The sequence below is a fragment of the Euleptes europaea genome, chromosome 11, assembly GCF_029931775.1.
Source record: "Euleptes europaea isolate rEulEur1 chromosome 11, rEulEur1.hap1, whole genome shotgun sequence".
Classification (NCBI taxonomy): domain Eukaryota; kingdom Metazoa; phylum Chordata; class Lepidosauria; order Squamata; family Sphaerodactylidae; genus Euleptes; species Euleptes europaea.
This window is the reverse complement of record NC_079322.1, coordinates 39,440,048-39,459,723: the sequence shown is the minus strand read 5'-3', so window position 1 is coordinate 39,459,723 and position 19,676 is coordinate 39,440,048. Positions and strand designations below refer to the sequence as shown.

General features: G+C 39.4%; 2 protein-coding genes across 3 annotated transcripts in view; one reads left to right on the top strand and one right to left on the bottom strand.

Annotated features, from left to right (window-relative positions):
• The first annotated feature begins 1,250 nt into the window (after nucleotides 1-1,250).
• BTD (biotinidase) lies at nucleotides 1,251-5,500 on the top strand. Its single transcript, XM_056857473.1, has 3 exons — nucleotides 1,251-1,475; nucleotides 2,433-2,582; nucleotides 4,271-5,500. The coding sequence occupies exons 1-3, from the start codon at nucleotides 1,251-1,253 to the stop codon at nucleotides 5,441-5,443; spliced, it is 1,548 nt and encodes a 515-aa protein (XP_056713451.1). The 3' UTR covers nucleotides 5,444-5,500.
• A 2,669-nt stretch (nucleotides 5,501-8,169) lies between these two features.
• ANKRD28 (ankyrin repeat domain 28) overlaps nucleotides 8,170-19,676 on the bottom strand; it is a 112,125-nt gene continuing 100,618 nt past the window's right edge. For both annotated transcript variants that reach the window (XM_056858005.1, XM_056858004.1), the window contains exons 21-28: nucleotides 18,983-19,202; nucleotides 16,050-16,137; nucleotides 15,869-15,952; nucleotides 13,356-13,501; nucleotides 12,636-12,718; nucleotides 11,942-12,024; nucleotides 10,941-11,032; nucleotides 8,170-8,770 (exon numbers count right to left, since the gene is read on the bottom strand). In XM_056858005.1, coding sequence (XP_056713983.1) covers nucleotides 8,484-8,770; nucleotides 10,941-11,032; nucleotides 11,942-12,024; nucleotides 12,636-12,718; nucleotides 13,356-13,501; nucleotides 15,869-15,952; nucleotides 16,050-16,137; nucleotides 18,983-19,202 — 1,083 coding nt within the window. In that variant the 3' untranslated portion in view covers nucleotides 8,170-8,483. The remainder of the gene's footprint in view (nucleotides 8,771-10,940; nucleotides 11,033-11,941; nucleotides 12,025-12,635; nucleotides 12,719-13,355; nucleotides 13,502-15,868; nucleotides 15,953-16,049; nucleotides 16,138-18,982; nucleotides 19,203-19,676) is intronic.

Below are 19,676 nucleotides of genomic sequence, written 5' to 3'. Positions count from 1 at the left end.
TGTCATAAACTAACTTGCAGCCTCAGCACACTGTTGTATGGTTTTTCACAATGCAGCAAGGAATTTGCTTTAACAAATATGACTGCACACCTGAGAACAGCAAAAAATAGTTCTACCTAGATATATTACAAGCTCACTTTCTCCTGTATTATGAAATAGCATTCAAAAGAGATAAGACTGAATGTAGACATGGATGATGCAGACAAGTAATACTCAATTTCCTCAAGGCTATAGAGTATTACAGCTGACATCCAAAGAACAGCAGACTTTTCTTTTAGTTGCGATGAAAGAAGGCAAAATAAAAAAATGAATTCATAGTTCAACAGCCCCCAAAACTGGCTGTTGGATACAGGAAATGCAGAAGCTTCAATCCATTTTCACTCAAAATGAGAACACAATATTTTTTTCCTGACACATTTTGTGATATGAAAAGATCAATCTGCCCTTCCAGTGGGCACCCAAATTTTAGGGTGGATTGCTCAATTGCTTGGCTTTTGATATTTTAAATACGCTGGGGAATTATTTTACCTCGAGACTGGGGTAAAACAAAATTTAACAGTGAACTCCAAAGCCGGTGAGCCGACCTCAAAACAAAGGGGGAAAGTACACGTCAGTTAATGGACACAAAATGCTTTGCCATCTATGTACTAAAACTGCAGTCTGAGCTATTGTAAGTTACTATATGCTATACTTCTTTGAATTATTCCCATGAAGAAATGCAGTTCAAGAGGGTAAAATGCTAAAGGATTTCCCCATGTGAGGCAGATTATCTAAAATACTGAGTACTGGCAAATTTTTGCTAGTAATTCATTTTGGCAGAACATTTATGGTGTTGGAAGTTCACCTAAAAATAGCTCACGCCAGAGATCAATTTTGTTCCTGTATTATCTAGGTGAATTTTAATTTTCTATTGTCAGCAATACTGTCTCCCAGAAGTGGAGCACTGCGACACTCAATGCCTGTTCTTCTGAGCAGCAGTATAATAATAATTGTACAGGTCATGAGTTAGTGCCGGTATTTCCAGTGCGTCCTTCAGTGCCTGGGTTAAGTGAAACAAATTCATGCTAATTGTGGAACCAACACAGGCATACTTAGTTGGAAGGGCTCTCTTCAGTTTTAGTATTACAAGTGGATCTCGCCATTCAGTTGTCAAATTTAATAAGGTAAGAGCTACAAGCATTAGACAATTTAAATGCCTCATGTGCCTTATCACTCTTGTTCCACTTGCATCAGTTTTCCATTTTAGGTTCATGGCAGACATCACTTGGGGCACTAGCTGCATACTCATTCTCTTCTGTTCAGAAGTTCTCCCCATGGAGGTCCAAACGGGGGGACAGTACATTGCTGCTGTGTATGAACATCACGTCTTCTTGAATCCCAATCCAACCATCGTTACTGACCGTCAGTCTGCTTTAGAGTTAATGAACAGAAACCTAGACATTTATGAACAGCAAGTGATCGCTGCTGCTAAACAGGTAAGACAAAATGCAAGTTGTGTAGGGGCAGAAGAGAAAATAGCAGGAGCTGTGTAGAAGCTCACAGTTGCAGACAAACGCCCATACTTCAGTAAGCAGATCATTAAAAGGTGCTGTAGCTCTTGCCCTTTTGATGCAGTGAGCTACCCTGAAATTATTAGAGAACAACCTGCTAGGACTTGAAATAACCTTCCGATATCTATTTTTACATTAACTGACAATTAAAACTTTAACAGGATGGACTGGCATACCTATCTTAAATCCCAGACATGAAGGTGCCTGTCGATGTTTAATAGGGGTGGGGAGAAGCATTCTCAGCCCCACTTCAAGCATGTTAAGTTATTCAGAAGAGGCACCATTGAAATGGGATATTGCAATTTAAGGCTTTGTACATAACCTAGCTGCTTGATGCATGAACGTGTTTGTATCAAGGCAAGAGTTCAACATAGCAATAGGCAACAAGCATTCATCTTATATTGAACACAAGTAAAATGAGAATCTGAAAAGGGCTCCTGTGTGCAAGCTTTCAAGTTTCCAGGATGGCAAAGGAAAAAATGGAAGGCAACCAGTAGAAAACAAGAACCTGTAGTTGATCAAAGATGCTTGTGTAACACCAACATGAAGTACACAGGTCCTTTAAAAGGGCAAGACCAAAGGGAAAATGATGGTCCTTATATTAACAATAATACATATTCATTTCTGTTGATGCACTAAGTAAAAAAAGTCAATGGAAGCCAAATTGGGATTGTATTACCTAGAGATGGCTATTTCAACTATAGGAAAAAATAGCCTAGGAAAACTCGCTACATAATACTACCCCAACTTCTTTTCAGATTCAGCTGAATGTTTCTCACTATACACATGTGTATCTACTGGCAGCTACTCAGTGGAAGAAATTTCATGTAATTCCTTCGCTTTTCCTTGACCTAGCTAACAGACATCTTTATTTACCTTTAGGGGGCAAAAATCATTATCTTTCCTGAAGATGGAGTACAGGGCTTCAACTTCACCAGGACATCCATTTATCCTTACTTGGATTTAATTCCTTATCCTGACTCTTTGACTTGGAATCCATGCAAAGAAGCACACTTGTTCAAGGATACTGAGGTAGTAGTTGCAGAATTCCCTAATACAGAAAAAGTGATGTAGGAAAAATACATGCATATCACATGTGGGGGGAAATGTAGCACAAACATATGATAAATTGGAAGTCTTTAATAGAATTTAGAGAAAGGAGAGCAATTATTAAGGAATAGATTAACATTGTAATCCTAAACAAAAGTTATACTCTTCTAAATCAAGGAGCTTAAAAGATTTCAACTCTGTTTAGGATTGCTTAGTCAACTTAGATATGAAATATGCTTTTATTATTTATACATGTAGATCTTTTTATAAACTCCAGTAGTTCCATATTCAGAAATTTAGGGGTGAATCTACTCAAGGTCAGTGTCTAATTGCAGTGTTCGTTTGAATTCACAGCCATCCATTTCTATCCCTTTACCATGTCTGGCTGTTAAATAACATTTGCCTACTCATCCTATTGATACAGTTTCCTCAGATCTTCAGACAAGTGACTGGTACTGTTAATGGGACTGCTGGTGGATTGGATCAATAGGGATATGTCCTAAAGATCACCATGCAGAGCCTCAAATGCCACACACACAATTTATTCAAGCCCTCTATGCTGTATGCTTTTGCATACACTAAACTGTCTAGCTGAAGGTTGTATAGGAAGGAGAATAGCTTTCTTAGGGCAACCAGGCTCTCTTGGTATAATCTTTTAGGTTTCTACTTTACAGAATTAATGTCTGCTATTAAAAAAAAACCTTTAACTATCACTTGATTCAAACAAACATTTAACATTTTTTTCTTCTAGTTTGCTTAGTATATGTTTTTCTGTATCTTCCACAAAGTTTACTACCATTCAGAGAAATATTTCTTCTGCTTGTGGTAAGTGTAGGTCAACCAAAGTTTCATTAATGTTTTGCTTTTAAATTGTTTTGCGTTACATACAGTGATTGCATGAGTAATACTCAGACACAATAGAATGCCTAGAGAGCTTCATCCAGTGCAAGGAATCTTCCTCTGCACTGTTAGCAGAATGAAACCTTTGGATCCAATCTGCTATAATGAATGTAAATGCTTCAACACAGTAATTGAATGTGGTGTTGGTTGGTGGAAAGGGCCATCAAGTCCCATTGACTTATGGTGATTCCGCAGGGTTTTCAGGACAAAAAACGTTCAGAGGTGGTTTGCCATTGCCTGCCTCTGCATAGTGATCCTGGACTTCCTTTGTGGTCTTCCATCCAAATACTAACCATGGCCAAACCTGCTTAGCTTCTGAGATCAGGCTAGCCTGGGCCATATATTTAATGTGCCCTATCTAGATAGCCCAGGCTAGCCTGATCTCATCAGATCACGGAAGCCAAGCAGGGTTAGTGCTGGTCAGTACTGAATGGGAGACCACCATTGCTAACAAAGGCAGGCAATGGCAAAACACCTCTGAATGTCACCTGCCTTGAAAATCTTACAGGGTCACCATAAGACAGCTATGACTTAGTGGCAGAAAAAATTTTACAGGAGATAATCTCAGATGTTGTGCCAGTAGTGGAGACAGTTGCTTAACATCACTTTCATAAACACTGGCTATCCTGTCATGAGGGACCATTCTAATTAAAACTCAGTCACAGATCTGCATGTAAATATATGGTTAATGTAACAGCTAATTAGCAGCATCACCCAAGGCTTGCAGCTATATTACACAACATAACACTTTAAAAATACTGTTTCTTCAGGTTCTTCATCGACTCAGCTGTCTGGCACAGAAGAACAAAGTCTTCATTGTAGCCAATGTAGGAACTAAGCAGCCCTGCAAGCACAGTGATTCCAAGTGCCCACCAGATGGGAGATATCAGTTTAACACTAATGTAGCATTCAGTGACAATGGTACTCTCATAGCCAGATACCGCAAACAGAATCTATATTTTGAAGATGCCTTTGATACCCCACCAGAGGTGGATTACACACTTTTTGATACACCTTTCGCAGGCAAATTTGGACTCTTCACTTGCTTTGATATCCTGTTCTATGAACCAACTGTAAGCCTGATCAAGAAATACCATGTACAGCAGATTGCATATCCTACTGCATGGATGAACCAGCTCCCACTCCTGTCAGCTGTAGAATTCCAACGAGCTTTTGCAACTGCTTTTAACATAATTCTTTTGGCAGCAAACATTCACCATCCTAACCTGGGTATGACAGGGAGTGGTATATACACACCATCCAAGTCATTCTTTTATTATGACATGGAAAGTGTTAATGGTAAGCTTATAGTAGCAGAAATCCCTGTCATGGCATCACAGAATGAAAGCCACATGGAGGACATTACAATACCTGATAGTAATATGCAGAAGAATGTTCCAGGCCTCCATATGGACAACATTTGTCATAAGGAAGATAAAGGAGCCTATTGTGGAAAGGCACTGAAAGAAGTCCAGCAAACCTTTCCCGTATTTTATGGAGAAATGATGTATGATAATTTCACTTTAATGCCCATAGTGGAAACTGAAGGCCACATCCAAGTCTGTTCCAACACTCTTTGTTGTTACTTAAATTATCAGAGATTGGTTTTATCAAATGAATTGTATGTGTTGGGAGTTTTTGATGGGCTACACACAGTTCATGGAACATACTATGTACAAGCCTGTGTCTTAGTGAAATGTGCTGGTTTTGACTATAGCACTTGTGGGCAAGAAGTCACAAAGGCCACTGGACTGATGGATTTCCAACTCCAAGGAAATTTCAGCACTGCTTTTGTCTTTCCTCTGTTGCTAAGATCGGGGGTCACTCTGGACTTTGCTGATCATCTGGGCTGGAAAAACAACTACTACTTTATGGAGAAAAAGGGAGCTTCCACAGGCTTACTAACAGCTGGTTTATATGGACGATGGTATGAGAAGGACTAGAATGAACATTTGGTATAAAAAAGTGCATTAAATGAATAATCTGAGAACCTAATAAAAAAGGAACATTTTCCAGTAGTGTGGATTGGCCTGTAACTGTATATGCCTGAAACATGGTTTTAGGAGTAGTTTATCAATTGCAAGGCTCCACACAGTTTGGCTGGCTGGAAGTTGCAGTTCACACACTGAACACCAGTGGCTTAGAAAGGAGAAAGAAGATTTGGTGGCAGGAGCTGCTAGTGTACATAAAGGTATCAGAGAAGTGTGGAGACCATCTCAAATTCTCTTTATAAACAAATCATTATTGTGATCCGTACTTGTCATTTTTTCTGCCCCTCCTTATGAAAATAACATACAGAAGAGCCTGAGTCAATATAGGAAAGAATGGCAGATGTAACACTATTTTGATTTTTGACCAAACAATCATGCACCATCCATTTCAGAGCTCCAAAACTTGACAGCATCATTCACTGATCACCTTTGCTTGCTTCTTAAAGTTGATTACCATATATCCTGAATAGTGTATTAAGCACACTTATCTACTGAAAGAACTGGAATAATAATGGATTCTTACCTTTCATTTAATCCACTGTCTCTACAAAACAAAGGATCTCATTGTCTTAACAAAGGTTCAGTTGTATCTACTTTTTATCCCCTGCCTGGTGCATTATCGCAAAGTTGTAGCAGCCTGCCTTTGATAGTGGAGATCCAGGACTTAAGAGTCCCTTTTCATTGTACCATATATCTAAACTAAAATTGGTTATTAGGGCTATCTATATCTCCCTGGGCTTTGGATTTAACTGTGTCTCTAAGTGGAAGACAGCCATCAAGAGATTCCCAGAACCAAGACCCTCCCACCAACATATATAGTTCTAATCCTTTATTGCTGCTCATCTGATAATTCAGGGATCCCTAAGCCTCCTATACAAGAGGGTGTAGAAGTGTTTTCTGAACTAAATACTCTCCTGAGAACATTCATAGAACAATGTATGTGAAACTAGGTTCCTTCATTACTAAGTCTGGTGAAATCAGACCTCTGATTCCTCCATTAAGCCATCTCTTCCACCTGAATTGCACTCAGGATAGTTGTGTAAAAAACAAGCAAACTATGGTTTTCAGACTCTTTTAGAACAGAGCACAAGATACTTCTTGTATTTGTTAGCCAACCACTGGCAAAAAAATACAAATCCCTCTTCAAAGTATGCATAAAAGTAATTAAACCCCACTTTGGTGGCACAATTACCTTTAAGTATCTGTCTTACCACATTTACTTTAGAATTAAGAGTACTAAAAAGGCTTTGTGTAATAGAATGTATAAGTCTTAGGCATCCAATAAAAAGCCCTTCTCAGAATCAACACTTAATTATCCCACACTGATTCACATATTATTCATTAAATACAACTCTCACATCTGGGTTTTATTATACTCTGTAAAATATACACAGGAATCTTGATGTACTCAAAGAGTGCAGGTAAATACAGTATTCAAGCAGTTGCTATTTCTATGTACATGCTCATTAATTCTTCAAAAACCCACAAAATTATCAAATAGATCAAAATACTGTCCTGTGTTTCCACACTTTATGTTCAGAAAACAAGCTGATAATTTACAATGGCATTAGGGTTTCCAGTTTCACAATACAAAAAGGATAAAAGGTGGGGTACAGTTTATAGCAATTTATTTGTATTTTACTTCAACATGCAAGAAAATGTTCTTGCATGTACATAAGCATTTAATTGTAACGGTTATCTTTCAGTTAAAGCAGAACCAATTAAAGTAAATACCTTTACTTAAACAGAAACTTCAGCTTAGGTTGGTGAAAAGTTTTCCAGTCTTCAATTTTTTTTACAGTAGCCTGTTATAAATTAGAGAAACTTAGGATTCGTTTTAATTATAGCAGAGGGAACTTATCTTTTGATAAGCTGCTAGACAATAGTATAGTATGTTCCTGAAGATCCGACACTGTACCTTTTTGATAAGGAAACTATTTTATCACCCATAACCACATCCAGTGCCTTAAAATCCTACGAGTTTTTTAAAAAATATATACACCATAGAGGCACAAATCTTTTACTTTATGATGTAGAAGACTGGGTGAATTGTAAAAAAATTGCAGTTCCTCTAAGGCAGCCTATCAGGGCGTCAGGATATTGCAGTTCTGTTTTTGGTGCAGTCTCACTTGCCCAGATAATTACCCTTCTTGTATTTGGAATAAAAAAATATTTTAAAACAGCAGGATTGTTTGTAAAGGGGGGATTCTGCAATCATGACTGCATCTCTGACTCACCTTCCTTTATTATACTTATATAAATTGCAACCTGGCAAAGCTGGTTACAGTTTCAGTACTGTGAGACTGTGACAAGTTCTTTTCCATTTCATCTGAAAGAACACACGCAACTGAAAAGCACATCTCCTTTTTTCGTGGTACATTTAATAGTGTCGGAAGGCTGTTAAACGGTTAAAAACAAATCAACATTTACAACCAAGTGTAGGATTATTTGCCAGAATTAATTCAAGAGTTGGTTAAGACTATTTACTTACTTAATCTATTCAAGTTTTCTCAAAAAGTTTTTTTTAATTAAAAAGTGTTAAGTTATTTGGTCCTTTGGCAATTTGCTGCACAAACAATGCCTTCTGTACCAAACTCAATTATTGCCTTCAAAATGGTCTTAGTTTTATTGGTAGGATTTAAATCTGTTGTCTTCTTTGTTGCACAAGTATGTATGTGTTCACATATATAAACAACGGTGCACAGCCTTGTTGGGATTATTCCTTGCACCAGCGACAACCCAGCACACTGCAATTAAACAACATTCTATGTGATCTTATGCACCATGGATTCCAAGCATTTTCAAGAATTTGTTTCCTTTGCATAACCTGCTTTTAAAAAATTTCCAGGAGCAGCACAAATCTTCCATATGCACTCACATTTTTAAAAATCTTCTTTGGGCTGTCCTTTTTTATATTCAGACTGCTTCCTCCAACACCAGAATCTTGAAATTCACCAAATGAGTTCACTCGTTAGACCTCCAACGGAGCCTCTTAATAGGTTTCAGAATCAGAGTCATTAAGTTCGTCTTCTTCCGTATACGTGTAGCCATCTTCCCTGCCAATGTTGTTGAAACTACAGTAAGAGCTATGTTCACTCCTGATAATTGGCAAGGAGTCAAAGGTGACAGTTTTTGAGGCATTGGTGTAATGATTAATGGCATTGAATGTAAAGGAAGGTAGGGTACTGCTCGACGAAACAGGCATCATCGTGGCCAAAATGAGAGCTAGGCAATCAGCCACATCCTTGTTAGGAGCACAGGCCAAAGCTGGTGTATAACCTATAGTCAAAATACAATCATAATTTTGTTTACAGACAAGCACAAAATCTTTACATATTTTCTACAAGACCATTTACTGGTACAGCAGCAAAGTATATTTTCCCCAGCTTGTATTGTTTAGATAATTAAGTATATGTTTGTCAACAAAGTGATTTGATTTCAACATATCCAGGCATCTAGCATGGTGGAAGATAAAACGTATTCCTAGAATGGTACAATCCTATGTGTCTAGCACATGTGCCCCTGTACATTAGCCAGTATGGCAAAAGTGTCTTTCTTAGACAGAAGAGGGGAAGGGAATTGAAATGAAATATGTTACGATGGTTCTACTGCTTAAGACCAGCTTGACAGCACTACGGCAGCTGCCAGTTACATCCTACTGTTCGCCGGTTCTGGGCACAGCATCTTCCCTGTTTTCTTTTTCGCAATGAGTGATGTAGGATATATTTTCCCCATCCATATGAAATTTAAGGATCTGATCTCTGGGTATAGGACTCCATCTATACAGCATCGAGCCATTTTGTTGAACTTCAACAGAAGCACAACTGAGCATTTGCAAAACATATCTATCACTATGTTTCCAAACTTAGCCAAGATCCAAATGAACTTCACAAAAAAGTAGTCAATATTAAAATGTATAAGATGATAGATATACCATCCTTCTGAGAACATGAAAGACAGCCAGTTACTTCTCTGACTAAACTCATTAGCTAATGAATTAAAAAAATAAATAACAACCAATAAAAAAGCATCCCAAAGGCAAAGGGTGGAGAGAAGCAACCAGCAAGAAAGAGGCAGCAGAAAGGAAAGAGGTGCTTTACTCTTTGTCTACCTGTCAAGTCTCCCATACAAAGGTTTCCCAAAGACAAGTTTAACAATTGTTTCCACCAGCCAGTGGAACCTCACAGGGGAAAATTGGTGTGTTACAGTTAACCTCTCAAAGTGCCCCTCCCCTGGATCCAACTACTCTTAAATCAATAACAGATGAATAATTTTCACCATTGCACTTTGGTATGCACCTCTCTAAAAATTAGTGGGAGTATCTCCTTCCCAAACCACAAAAACTGTTATGCACATTTGCCACTCTCTCTCAACATCTTAGCCAGGAGGGACATCTGTAACTTCTGCAGCCTACCTTCTGACTCAGATGAAGGACACCACAGTACCGCTGCAGCTGCATCTCATGCACAAAATTAAGGCTACCATGCTAGAAGTATAGGGCAGAATTTTCCCAGTTTGATTACTCATGTGTTTCAATTTGTTACTTGACTTCGGCTATCAAGAGCAAAGGCCTAAACTATTTTCTCCTATATTCCAACAAATTCAGCTAAAAATGACTGTTGCTTGCCAGGTGGACACAAATTACAACTAGGAACTCTCAGCCATACCTTATGCAAGTTTTCTCACTAAGTACGATGGTTATTACACATTACTTGAAATATATGCATTCTGAACAAAAAAAAATGAACATCTTGCACAACTGCCTCTGACGGAAAAGACAACACAAAACAGCATGCAAAAACAGCCACCTGTCTCACAAAACTAGAACTTGGGCTCATCCAGTGCATGAGAGAGGAAATACTTGTCCACACAACTTATCATTGATAACATAAAGAATTTATAGCCACAAGATGTAAAGGTAAAGGTCCCCTGTGCAAGCACCAGGTCATTCTTGACCCATGAGGTGACGTCACATCCCGACGTTTCCTAGGCAGACTTTGTTTGGGGGGTGGTTTGCCAGTGCCTTCCCCAGTCATCTTCCCTTTACCCCCAGCAAGCTGGGTGCTCATTTTACCAACCTCGGAAGGATGGAAGGCTGAGTCAACCTTGATCCGGCTACCTGAAACCATTGGGATCGAACTCAGGTCGTGAGCAGAGCTTTTGACTGCAGTACTGCAGCTTACCACTCTGCGCCACGGGTCTCCTAAAGATGTACTGATAGCCAATGTCTAGATGATTTTAAGAGGATTAGAGAGGTTTATTGAGGATATTAGCCACAATAGCTAAATTAAACCTCTTGAGTTCAGAGGCAGAATACTTGTAAATTCCATACAGCTTTGGAGAGAGGTGCTCCCAGATGGTGAGGTTCATCTGGTTGGCTACTGTAGGGAGCAGGATGTGAGACCAGTTGTATCCCTGGTTCAATTCAGCTCTGTTTTGCTTTACTTACCATTTTCATCTACTGCAAGAACACTTGCTCCTTTCCCTAGAAGTTCCTGGACTACAACTGTTAATCCATTTCGAGCAGCAACATGCAATGGCCTGTGGAGACAACCCCTGGCTATGAGAAGCCTTACAAAAAACATTAAAATGCACACACAGCTTTTAAAAATTCTAGAGTAGAAAAAAGATGTTAGCAGGATCCAGCTGGCTGGATTGAATGACTTTCTAATATGGTAAACATGGCAGAGTAAAGCAATTGTGTAGGTACATAAAATGTATTTTGTTTCTGAAGTTTTCGGCAAGTTGATATAACTACAGTGTTCTTATCTGTGCGGGATGGATCCAGCAATCTGTCTGTGGATGGCACTGATGGACACAGATCTTTTCCATGCTTCTCTCCACCCACAGTCCTTTCTGAGCTGATTTCCAGAGCTGCAGGACTTACATAGAGGTGACCGTCACTATGAAGGGAATGAAATTGCCACTCTGCCTTTTCATCAGTGGAACCGCAATTTTCATCCATTTAACTCACAAGTAAAAAAATTCTTTTTATCTAAGTAAACAGGTTTGCGATTACTACAGCAAGCTTTTTATGGTGCTGATTTTCAATAAGATAATTAATATGGCGAACTGCTAATAATTTTCTACAGGAGGGATTTTTGTGTGTGTGTGCTGTCAAGTCACATCTGACTTATGGCAACCCCATAGGTTTTTCAAGGCAAGAGACGTTTGGAGATGATTTGCCATTGCCTGCCTCTGCGTCATGACTCTGGTGTTCCTTGGAGGTTGCCCTTCCGAATACTAACCAGGACCAACCCTGCTAAACTTCTGAGATCTGACGAGATCAGGCTAGCCTGGGACTAACCAGGTCAGGGACAGGAAGGAATATACTACTTAAAATCAATATGCTTTCTCTTCTACAACAAAAATAAAAGGAATCAGTGTGTAGGAGCAAGACAGACCTATCCCTAGCAAAGCAGAGGTACTTCTAACTAAATATTTACTTACGTTTGCAAGGCTGCATTGGTAGCATTGATGAGATTTCTATCTGTGATCTTCTCCAATATTAACAAGGCACTAGTTTCATGACCCTGAAGAGAGCAAGTGTACCATTAACACACACACACACACACACACACCCCTCCTCTTAAAAGTACACTTTTCATTATCAGTAGCATAGGTAGCATCATTAGCATTAATGAGGATAGCCTGAGCTATACAAGTACTACAGATAGGAGGTAAAGTCTGTTTTAGACTGCTCATTTTGCCCTTTACCAAATGCTTTCTCTCCCCATCCTTTCTGTTTGAGAACCGAGTTGACCTTCCATCCCACAGTCTCTCTTGTTACTCCAAGCGGGTCCAGTGCCAGTACTGTCTGCGCAATCTATGGAGTGGTACAGTTGTAAACTTCAAACCACTGGTCAACCTTAAACAACAGGTTATTTACCCTTAGGAAAGACACCATCTCAGCCTGAAATTCCTAAACTATCGGTCTCACAGAGTTGTTCAAAGTAAGGATGATAAAGCACTCCCACCCAACATTTATAGGCTGGGAAAATAAGATTATTTCTCGTTGCAAGTCAAGTGCATCACTGCTCCTGGTGAATGTGAGAAAATTTACTTCAGTAGGAAAATGACGGCATTCATGAGAACAAGGGCACCAAGAAATCTCAGAAGACTTAAGCTGGAAAACTATACATACCTTGCTGCAAGCCAAATGCAGTGCTGTATTTTTACACTTATCTTGCAAGGTCAGATCAGCTTTAGCACTGCTTACCAACACCTCTGAAAGAAATAAAGGCTAACATTAACTCAAAAGAAGCAGTTCTACATAGACACTTTGGATGAAAGCTCACTCACAAAAGCTCCTACCCTGCCAGAAATTTTGTTAGTCTTTAAGGTGCTACTGGACTCTTGCTCTTTTCTACAGCTTTTAACAGACTAACATGGCTACCCATCATGGTCTATGAAAAACAAATGTATACAATAAAACCAATCACCAGAGGATGTTCTCAACTCTGAAGTGTTATTAGAACTGAAAGGTTTCCCACCACAAAATGTAGTTTTCTCCATCCTATAGCTCTTCTACCCTTTCAGGCCACTGGCAAAGGAAAAATACTATTCTGCCTCCATCAGCTTGGCCCACAAAGAAGCTTACTCTCTGAAGGAATTACGATTGCTTTAAAATTCTACATGTATATTCATTATTTTTCCTTGCTTTGCATGTGTAGTTGTTAAAAACCATTAAAATATTAATAGAGAAAGCTACTGTCATTGATGAGGCAGTTTGTTGAGATTTTCCACTAGTTACGCACAACCCTTTGCAATGCTGAAGTAGGGTGTTTTTTGGTTTGGTTTTTTTTACAGTAGCGTATTTATTCATTATTAGTAATGAGAAGACACAGAGGAATTTTTTTTTTACCGACTGTATTTGTTTGCCCATTTTCTGAAGCCATCATTAGAGGGGTCTTCCCAGAAGAATCTACAGAGTTCACTTGTGCATTATGGCTGAGCAAAAGCTGTAAGCACTCTACGTGGTCTGTAAAGGCAGCAGCATGAAGGGGAGTTCTGAGGAGAAAGGGGGGGAAGAGCACATTTTGCAGATGTGAATGTGGGCTACCTATAAAGCCACAATACACTCAGAATAAGATTTTATTCAGAAGCATGAATTGTACAAAACACGCTCAACAGCATGCTAAATATTTAAATCCTTATACTGTAAATGTTATCGGTACACATCTTCTACAGTAATGTTACCTATCTATAATAAAAATGAAAAACAGGCAAAATAAAGCTACATCTATTGAATGTCATAACCTGCCTTGCTGTGGGGTGGGAGGGAAATAGAGCTACTGGAGAATAAAAGGAAAGTGACTGGAGAAGGGTGCGTGAGAGAGTGAAGAGAATAAGCTGTAGTGACTCAAACTGAAGTCCCAGTCCCAAATATTAAACACCCCCCACCCAGGTTTCTAACCAGAACATCCTACAGCTAAATCCTGGGCACAGTGACACAGAAAACCATCTTGGTAGTTCTGGTTAATCGTTTTCATCTAATGGACATAAAAATATGGTGGGGGGAACCCATCATTGGAATGACTGAAATGCAGTTTAAGACAAAGTTTTACTCATTCAAAATGTGCAGTATGTCAGACAGAACAATTTTATATGCTAACCAATTTATAAATGATTATTAATGTTAAAACAATAAATGAAATTTAGGCTTATAAGTAAGTATCATCTAATGGGGTCGATCCCGAGCAGCATTTTCCTCATGAAATCCACCCCGGTATTTCAATTTTTCCCTGGTTTCCAAATTTCCAAAATTTTTACATCTCTATTTAGATTGGACCTTGCCCATGTAAACCATGGCTCAGAATGTCCTTTAACCAACACCATCCATTTTGTTAGCTTCAATTTGAGGGCAGAAACTTAAGGTACTACAAGTGGGGGAACCTGCAAGGACTTCCCCCTTCCCTATTTCCTTTCCCCGTATAGCCTCTCCCCTTTTCCCCACTTCCTTCTCTTTTTTCCAACCATCACCCAACCTACCTTTTGGACCCTGTCTTCATCTTTACCTCCCCCACCAGCCTCCTCCGAAATACTCTGAGCAGTTCCAGCTGTCCATTTATGCTGGACTCAGTTGTGCAGTGACGGCTGCAGGGCTGGGACCACTTGTGCAGTGCTGGCCACCAGGCCAGGTCCAGTTACACAGTGGGGAGCCTGCATGGACATGTGTGTTTGGGGGCCACTCACTTTCCCCTGTATCCCCCTCCATACCCTATTTCCTAGTTTCCTCCTCCTGGCAGCCCCCACATCCTCACCTTTCCTTGCTTCTTTCTCTCTTTCTCACCCATGAACCAGCCTACTTTTTATCTGTCCCCCATCTTCAGCTATATTTATTATTTACTTCATTTATGAAATGAAATAAATACTCTGATTTCTCCACAATGGAGACACAAATCAACTTACATATTTCTCCTGTCCTCCATTTTATCCTCATGAGAACCCTGTGAGGTAGGTCAGGCTGACTGTGTGACTGGCCCAAGGTTGCCTAATGAGCTTCCAGGGCAGAATGGGAATTTAAACCTGGGCTTCCCAGATCCTAATCTAAAATACTAACCACTACGCCAGAATAGCTTTCATGGGTGGCTGCTGTTCAACAGTAGCAAGCAAGCCAGTACCAGGTGAGTCACGCAAGTCACATGTTATCAAGTTGTTCAGGAGTTGCTGCCAGTCCTAGCCCTGGTAAATCCTCCTTCAAAGACCAAAACAGCTCTGGAAACAGCCATGACTCCTCACCCTGTCTTCTACTGAAAGAAACCAAGGCTGGAAGACTGACAATACTGTTGTGTTGCTTAGCAACAGCCACTGAAGGCATTCGTTTTTTAAGAGTACAGGAGCTGCTTTTATTATTTTGGGTTTTTTTTACCCCCCCCCCCCAATGCATTTTCTCAGGTTTGAAGACGTTTCTGTCTTCTCTGCCTATGGCCCCAGTCTCTGGATTTAAGTATCCACTGATCTGGCCATGTTGAAAATTATATTGATTATTCATACTTTCATAAATAAGTACCATATCTATGCTCAAAGATGGATTATGGCAATGAAGTGCCCCTAAAGAGAATCCAGAAACTTTAGCTAGAGTACACTATAACATCACATCTTTTGATTGAATAAGATTCTGTGACTATACAAGACTACCACAGCTAACTATTACCTTTTGGGCACAATTCAAGAAGCTATTTACCTACAGAAAGGCAACTTTTGTGCTACATTAAAACAACCAATATGTGAAGCAGAGCCGTCTCAGCTAATGTTCTTACTGTAGTTCGTACAGATATTTTATTCAAAAGGACTTTGATTTTATATTAAGAAAAACAGGGAAGCAGATTTTAAAATAAAGAATGCACTTTTTTCATTCACCGTTTACAATCTTACCTTCCTTTTGCATCTGTGGAATTTACAATGCCAGACCCTAGTGTATCAATTAACATTTCAGCAGCACCTTCATTATCATTGATCCTATTAAAAAAATTAAAAGGCCATTATTCTGGAATAAATGGACTTTGTTAAAAGCTGTAATTATATCTGCCTTAATAATAATAAAGAAGTTGCTTACACTGCGCAATGCAATGGGCTGAAGGAATTTCCTTCCAGTTTCTGGAAACCTTCCTGCTCCAGAAGAAGTTCCACACAACTGTCATGACCTACAACAAGAAGCACAAAATAAGACAAACCGGAAAGCTTAACTACCAAAAAATGTGAATAGACTATGGTCTGTTTTTAAAAGATCTGACACCTTAGAAACTGTTCAAGATTTTAACAGACTCAGAATGTTATCTTTCCCCTCCCTGTCAGACTGCATCAACTACCAACCACAAAGAGAGAGAAGGAACTCGTGAGCAAAACCTCATTTCATGAAAAGCAGGCAGAACAACAGGAGGATTCAGTTAGTTTCTAGTTGTTTATGTGCCTTGTGAGTCAACTGCTGAAATGCTCAGAAATAAATAAAATGTTGGGTCAGGTAATTTTAACATTATCCACAGCACTTTCATATATTTACTATAACTGCCATGAGAGTTATCGTGCTGAAACCAGGCAAGTAAGAGATCCACAAACTGACCATACAGAATATTGTCGAAGGTTTCACGGTCAGAGTTCATCAGTTCTTGTAGGTTATCCGGGTTGTGTGACCATGGTCTTGGTATTTTCTTTCCTGACATTTCGCCAGCAGCTGTGGCAGGCATCTTCAGAGGAGTAACACTGAAGGACAATGTCTCTCAGTGTCAAGTGTGTTTGGAAGAGTAAATATATATAGTCAAAAGGGGGTTGGGTTTGAGCTGAGTCATTGTCCTGCAAAAGTATCAAAGGTAATGTGCTAATCATTGTCCTGTAAGTATCAAGGTAATGTGCCAATGAGGGTGTGGTATGTTAACGTGGAACCATTGTATCCTGAAGTGATCTGTTAACATGTGGAATCCAAGGCTAATCTGCATGGCTATTGTGGACTGTAATCTTCGTTAGTCTGATGTTTTTCAGGACAGGAACCCAAGCCTTATTCATTCTTAAACTCTCCATGGAGATTAGCTTTGGATTCCACATGTTAACAGATCACTTCAGGATACCATGGTTCCACATTAACATACCACACCCTCATTGGGACATTATCTTGATACTTACAGGACAATGATTAGCACATTACCTTTGATACTTTTGCAGGACAATGACTCAGCTCAAACCCAACCCCCTTTTGACTATATATATTTACTCTTCCAAACACACTTGACACTGAGAGACATTGTCCTTCAGTGTTACTCCTCTGAAGATGCCTGCCACAGCTGCTGGCGAAACATCAGGAAAGAAAATACCAAAACCACGGTCACACAGCCTGGATAACCTACAAGAACCGATGACCATACAGAGATTGAAAAACTGAATGGGACAGCTGTTTTCCTTCATGTTTGTTTATTGTCTGGGGACTGCAACATCTTTTTCCTTCCCATACTGAAGGATTTGCTAGCATGTGCGGTTGGAAACTGGCTGCTTTCAGAGCTCATGACCAACTAAAAACTTTTTAATGTGTAGGTTTCCAAAATGGCACAGCAAGTTACTGCTTGCCTCTGGAAATAATTATTCTGTAGTTATTCTAGATGCTTTTATTGTTCTGTTGGATCTCCTGGCTACAATGTTTTTGTTCTGCTCTCCCTCCCCTCCCTGAAAATTTGAGAAATGTCGTGCAGCACTGAAAAATACTCCTCTGAAAAAAACTTTTGGAATAAGTGAAGTGCTTTTTAAGACAATGGGGGTTACTGCACTTTGTATTCCCAGCGACGTATTAAGAGTTTGAAAATGTTATAAAAAACATCGCTTTAAAAGGGTTTTTGGATACCACGGCTTATAACTAAATGGTTGGAAGACGTCTTCACAGCTAAAGGGGCCAAACAAAGTGCGAACAGTATTTTTTATAACGTTTTCAAACTCTTAATACATCGGTGGGAATACACAGAAAGTGCGAACAGTATTTTTTACAACATTTTCAAACTCTTAATACATTGCTGGGAATACAATTGCGGTAACCCTAAATGTTTTACTCACTAATGAATATCTTTATGTAAGACAATCTTCAGCATCAGAGGATGATGATTTCTATGCATACAACATATTTTCAAGGATATGTTTATTGTTTAAGTGTGTATAGTTTTTATCAACAATTAGCCTTATATGTTTGATTGCATTACATAACTAAAGAGTTTACTGTTTTCAATGTTATAAAGTTAAATTTAACTTGAACTCCAAATATGCTGGTTGTCCTGTTGTGACGATCTGAGGCTTATTCTGTTCAAAAGTGACACTTTTTTGGTTACCACAAAATTTGTAGTAAACAACTTTTATTTTTCCTGCCTCGCAGGTGCAAAAATTAAGATACCTGTGCTGAGACAGCATATGGTGCAGCAGTTTGCAGTGCTGTCTGAAGCACTGGGTATATTTGCAGTTTTGGTTCTTTAAAACAAAAGGCATTTATATTTTTGATTTTCATAAATATGCCAAAATGTACAATTTTAGACAGTACCTATCTTATGAATGAAATGTTATGTTTTAAAAGCAGTTTAAACTGACATTAGTCAGTTTAGTTTTAGAAGGAACTAAGTTTTGCATATATTTTAATTTCCTCCAAATTTCCATTTGTTTCCAAAACACAGCAACGGTCTCCCAACACCACCAGTGGCTTCAGGTTTTCCAGATATCTCTTGCAGAGGGATTATGGGATCTCTGTGGACAAAAAGCCACAGGAAATAAAGAGCTACAAAGCGAAGGGGAATCAGGTAAAATCCACCCAACTTGTTCTGGTGCCAACAAAAAGCTTGTTCTCCTGTGCTTTGTTTGCCCCGCTTTTTGCCCTAAACCAAGGTGGGGGTGATTTTGCTTGATTCATTTTCCTTAATGCAGTTCTCTGTGCCTGGTGGTAGGATCCAACCATGTTTGGCTGTGTATATACACACACACATTTTCACTTTTCATTTCTGGCATTCTGTGAAGCACCACTGTATTTACCATTGTAACAGGCCCAGTGCAATGAAGTGTATCCATGACTGTCTGCTACGGCAGGTACTGCCTCCCCAGATGCCATTGGCTGTAGGAGTGCTCCTAGTACCCCAATATGTCCACACGCAGCTGACAAATGTATAGGCGTCCGTCCTCTGCAGTCTTGTAGTGTGGACTTAGCACGGTGCTGAAGCAGTGCTTCTACACACTCCTCATGCCCAGTAACTGCCTGCAAAATACAACAAACAGGACATGTTTCTGCAGGCACTGAGATGAATCAAATGAAAATCAAGAACTACCTGTGTGACCCTTGAACTCTCTACCGTAACAGGAGTGCACAACTCAAACAGGTATGTGAGTTAACAGATCTTGACTGGAGCTGTGATCCCCCCCACCAACTCTGCCTTGTGATGATGCCTGGTTTTATTATGTCCCACAACTGTTGAGGAGTAAGGCCACAACACTGGCTCTCAGTGAGTTCTCTGGGCTAAGAGGCAGCACTCTGACCTTCACAATGGGAAATTTCTCTGCATTTCAATCACAAGCCCCTGAGATCCATTGGAGAAATCTCCTCATTAGAGTCTACAATATTAGCCCCATTCATTTGACTTCAATAAATGGGCAAAGTTCAAGGCCGATAGTGCCTACAAAGCCACATGTGCAACAAAGTTGCTGTAAGTCTCTTTAGAACAAGCAAAAGCTG

Excerpts from the sequence above, each read along its gene's own strand:
- BTD (XM_056857473.1), top strand. The coding sequence starts at position 1,251 with ATGGCAGACATCACTTGGGGCACTAGCTGCATACTCATTCTCTTCTGT. Across the intron at positions 1,476-2,432 it reads TGATCGCTGCTGCTAAACAG|GGGGCAAAAATCATTATCTT; the intron begins GTAAGACAAAAT and ends ATTTACCTTTAG. Across the intron at positions 2,583-4,270 it reads ACTTGTTCAAGGATACTGAG|GTTCTTCATCGACTCAGCTG; the intron begins GTAGTAGTTGCA and ends CTGTTTCTTCAG.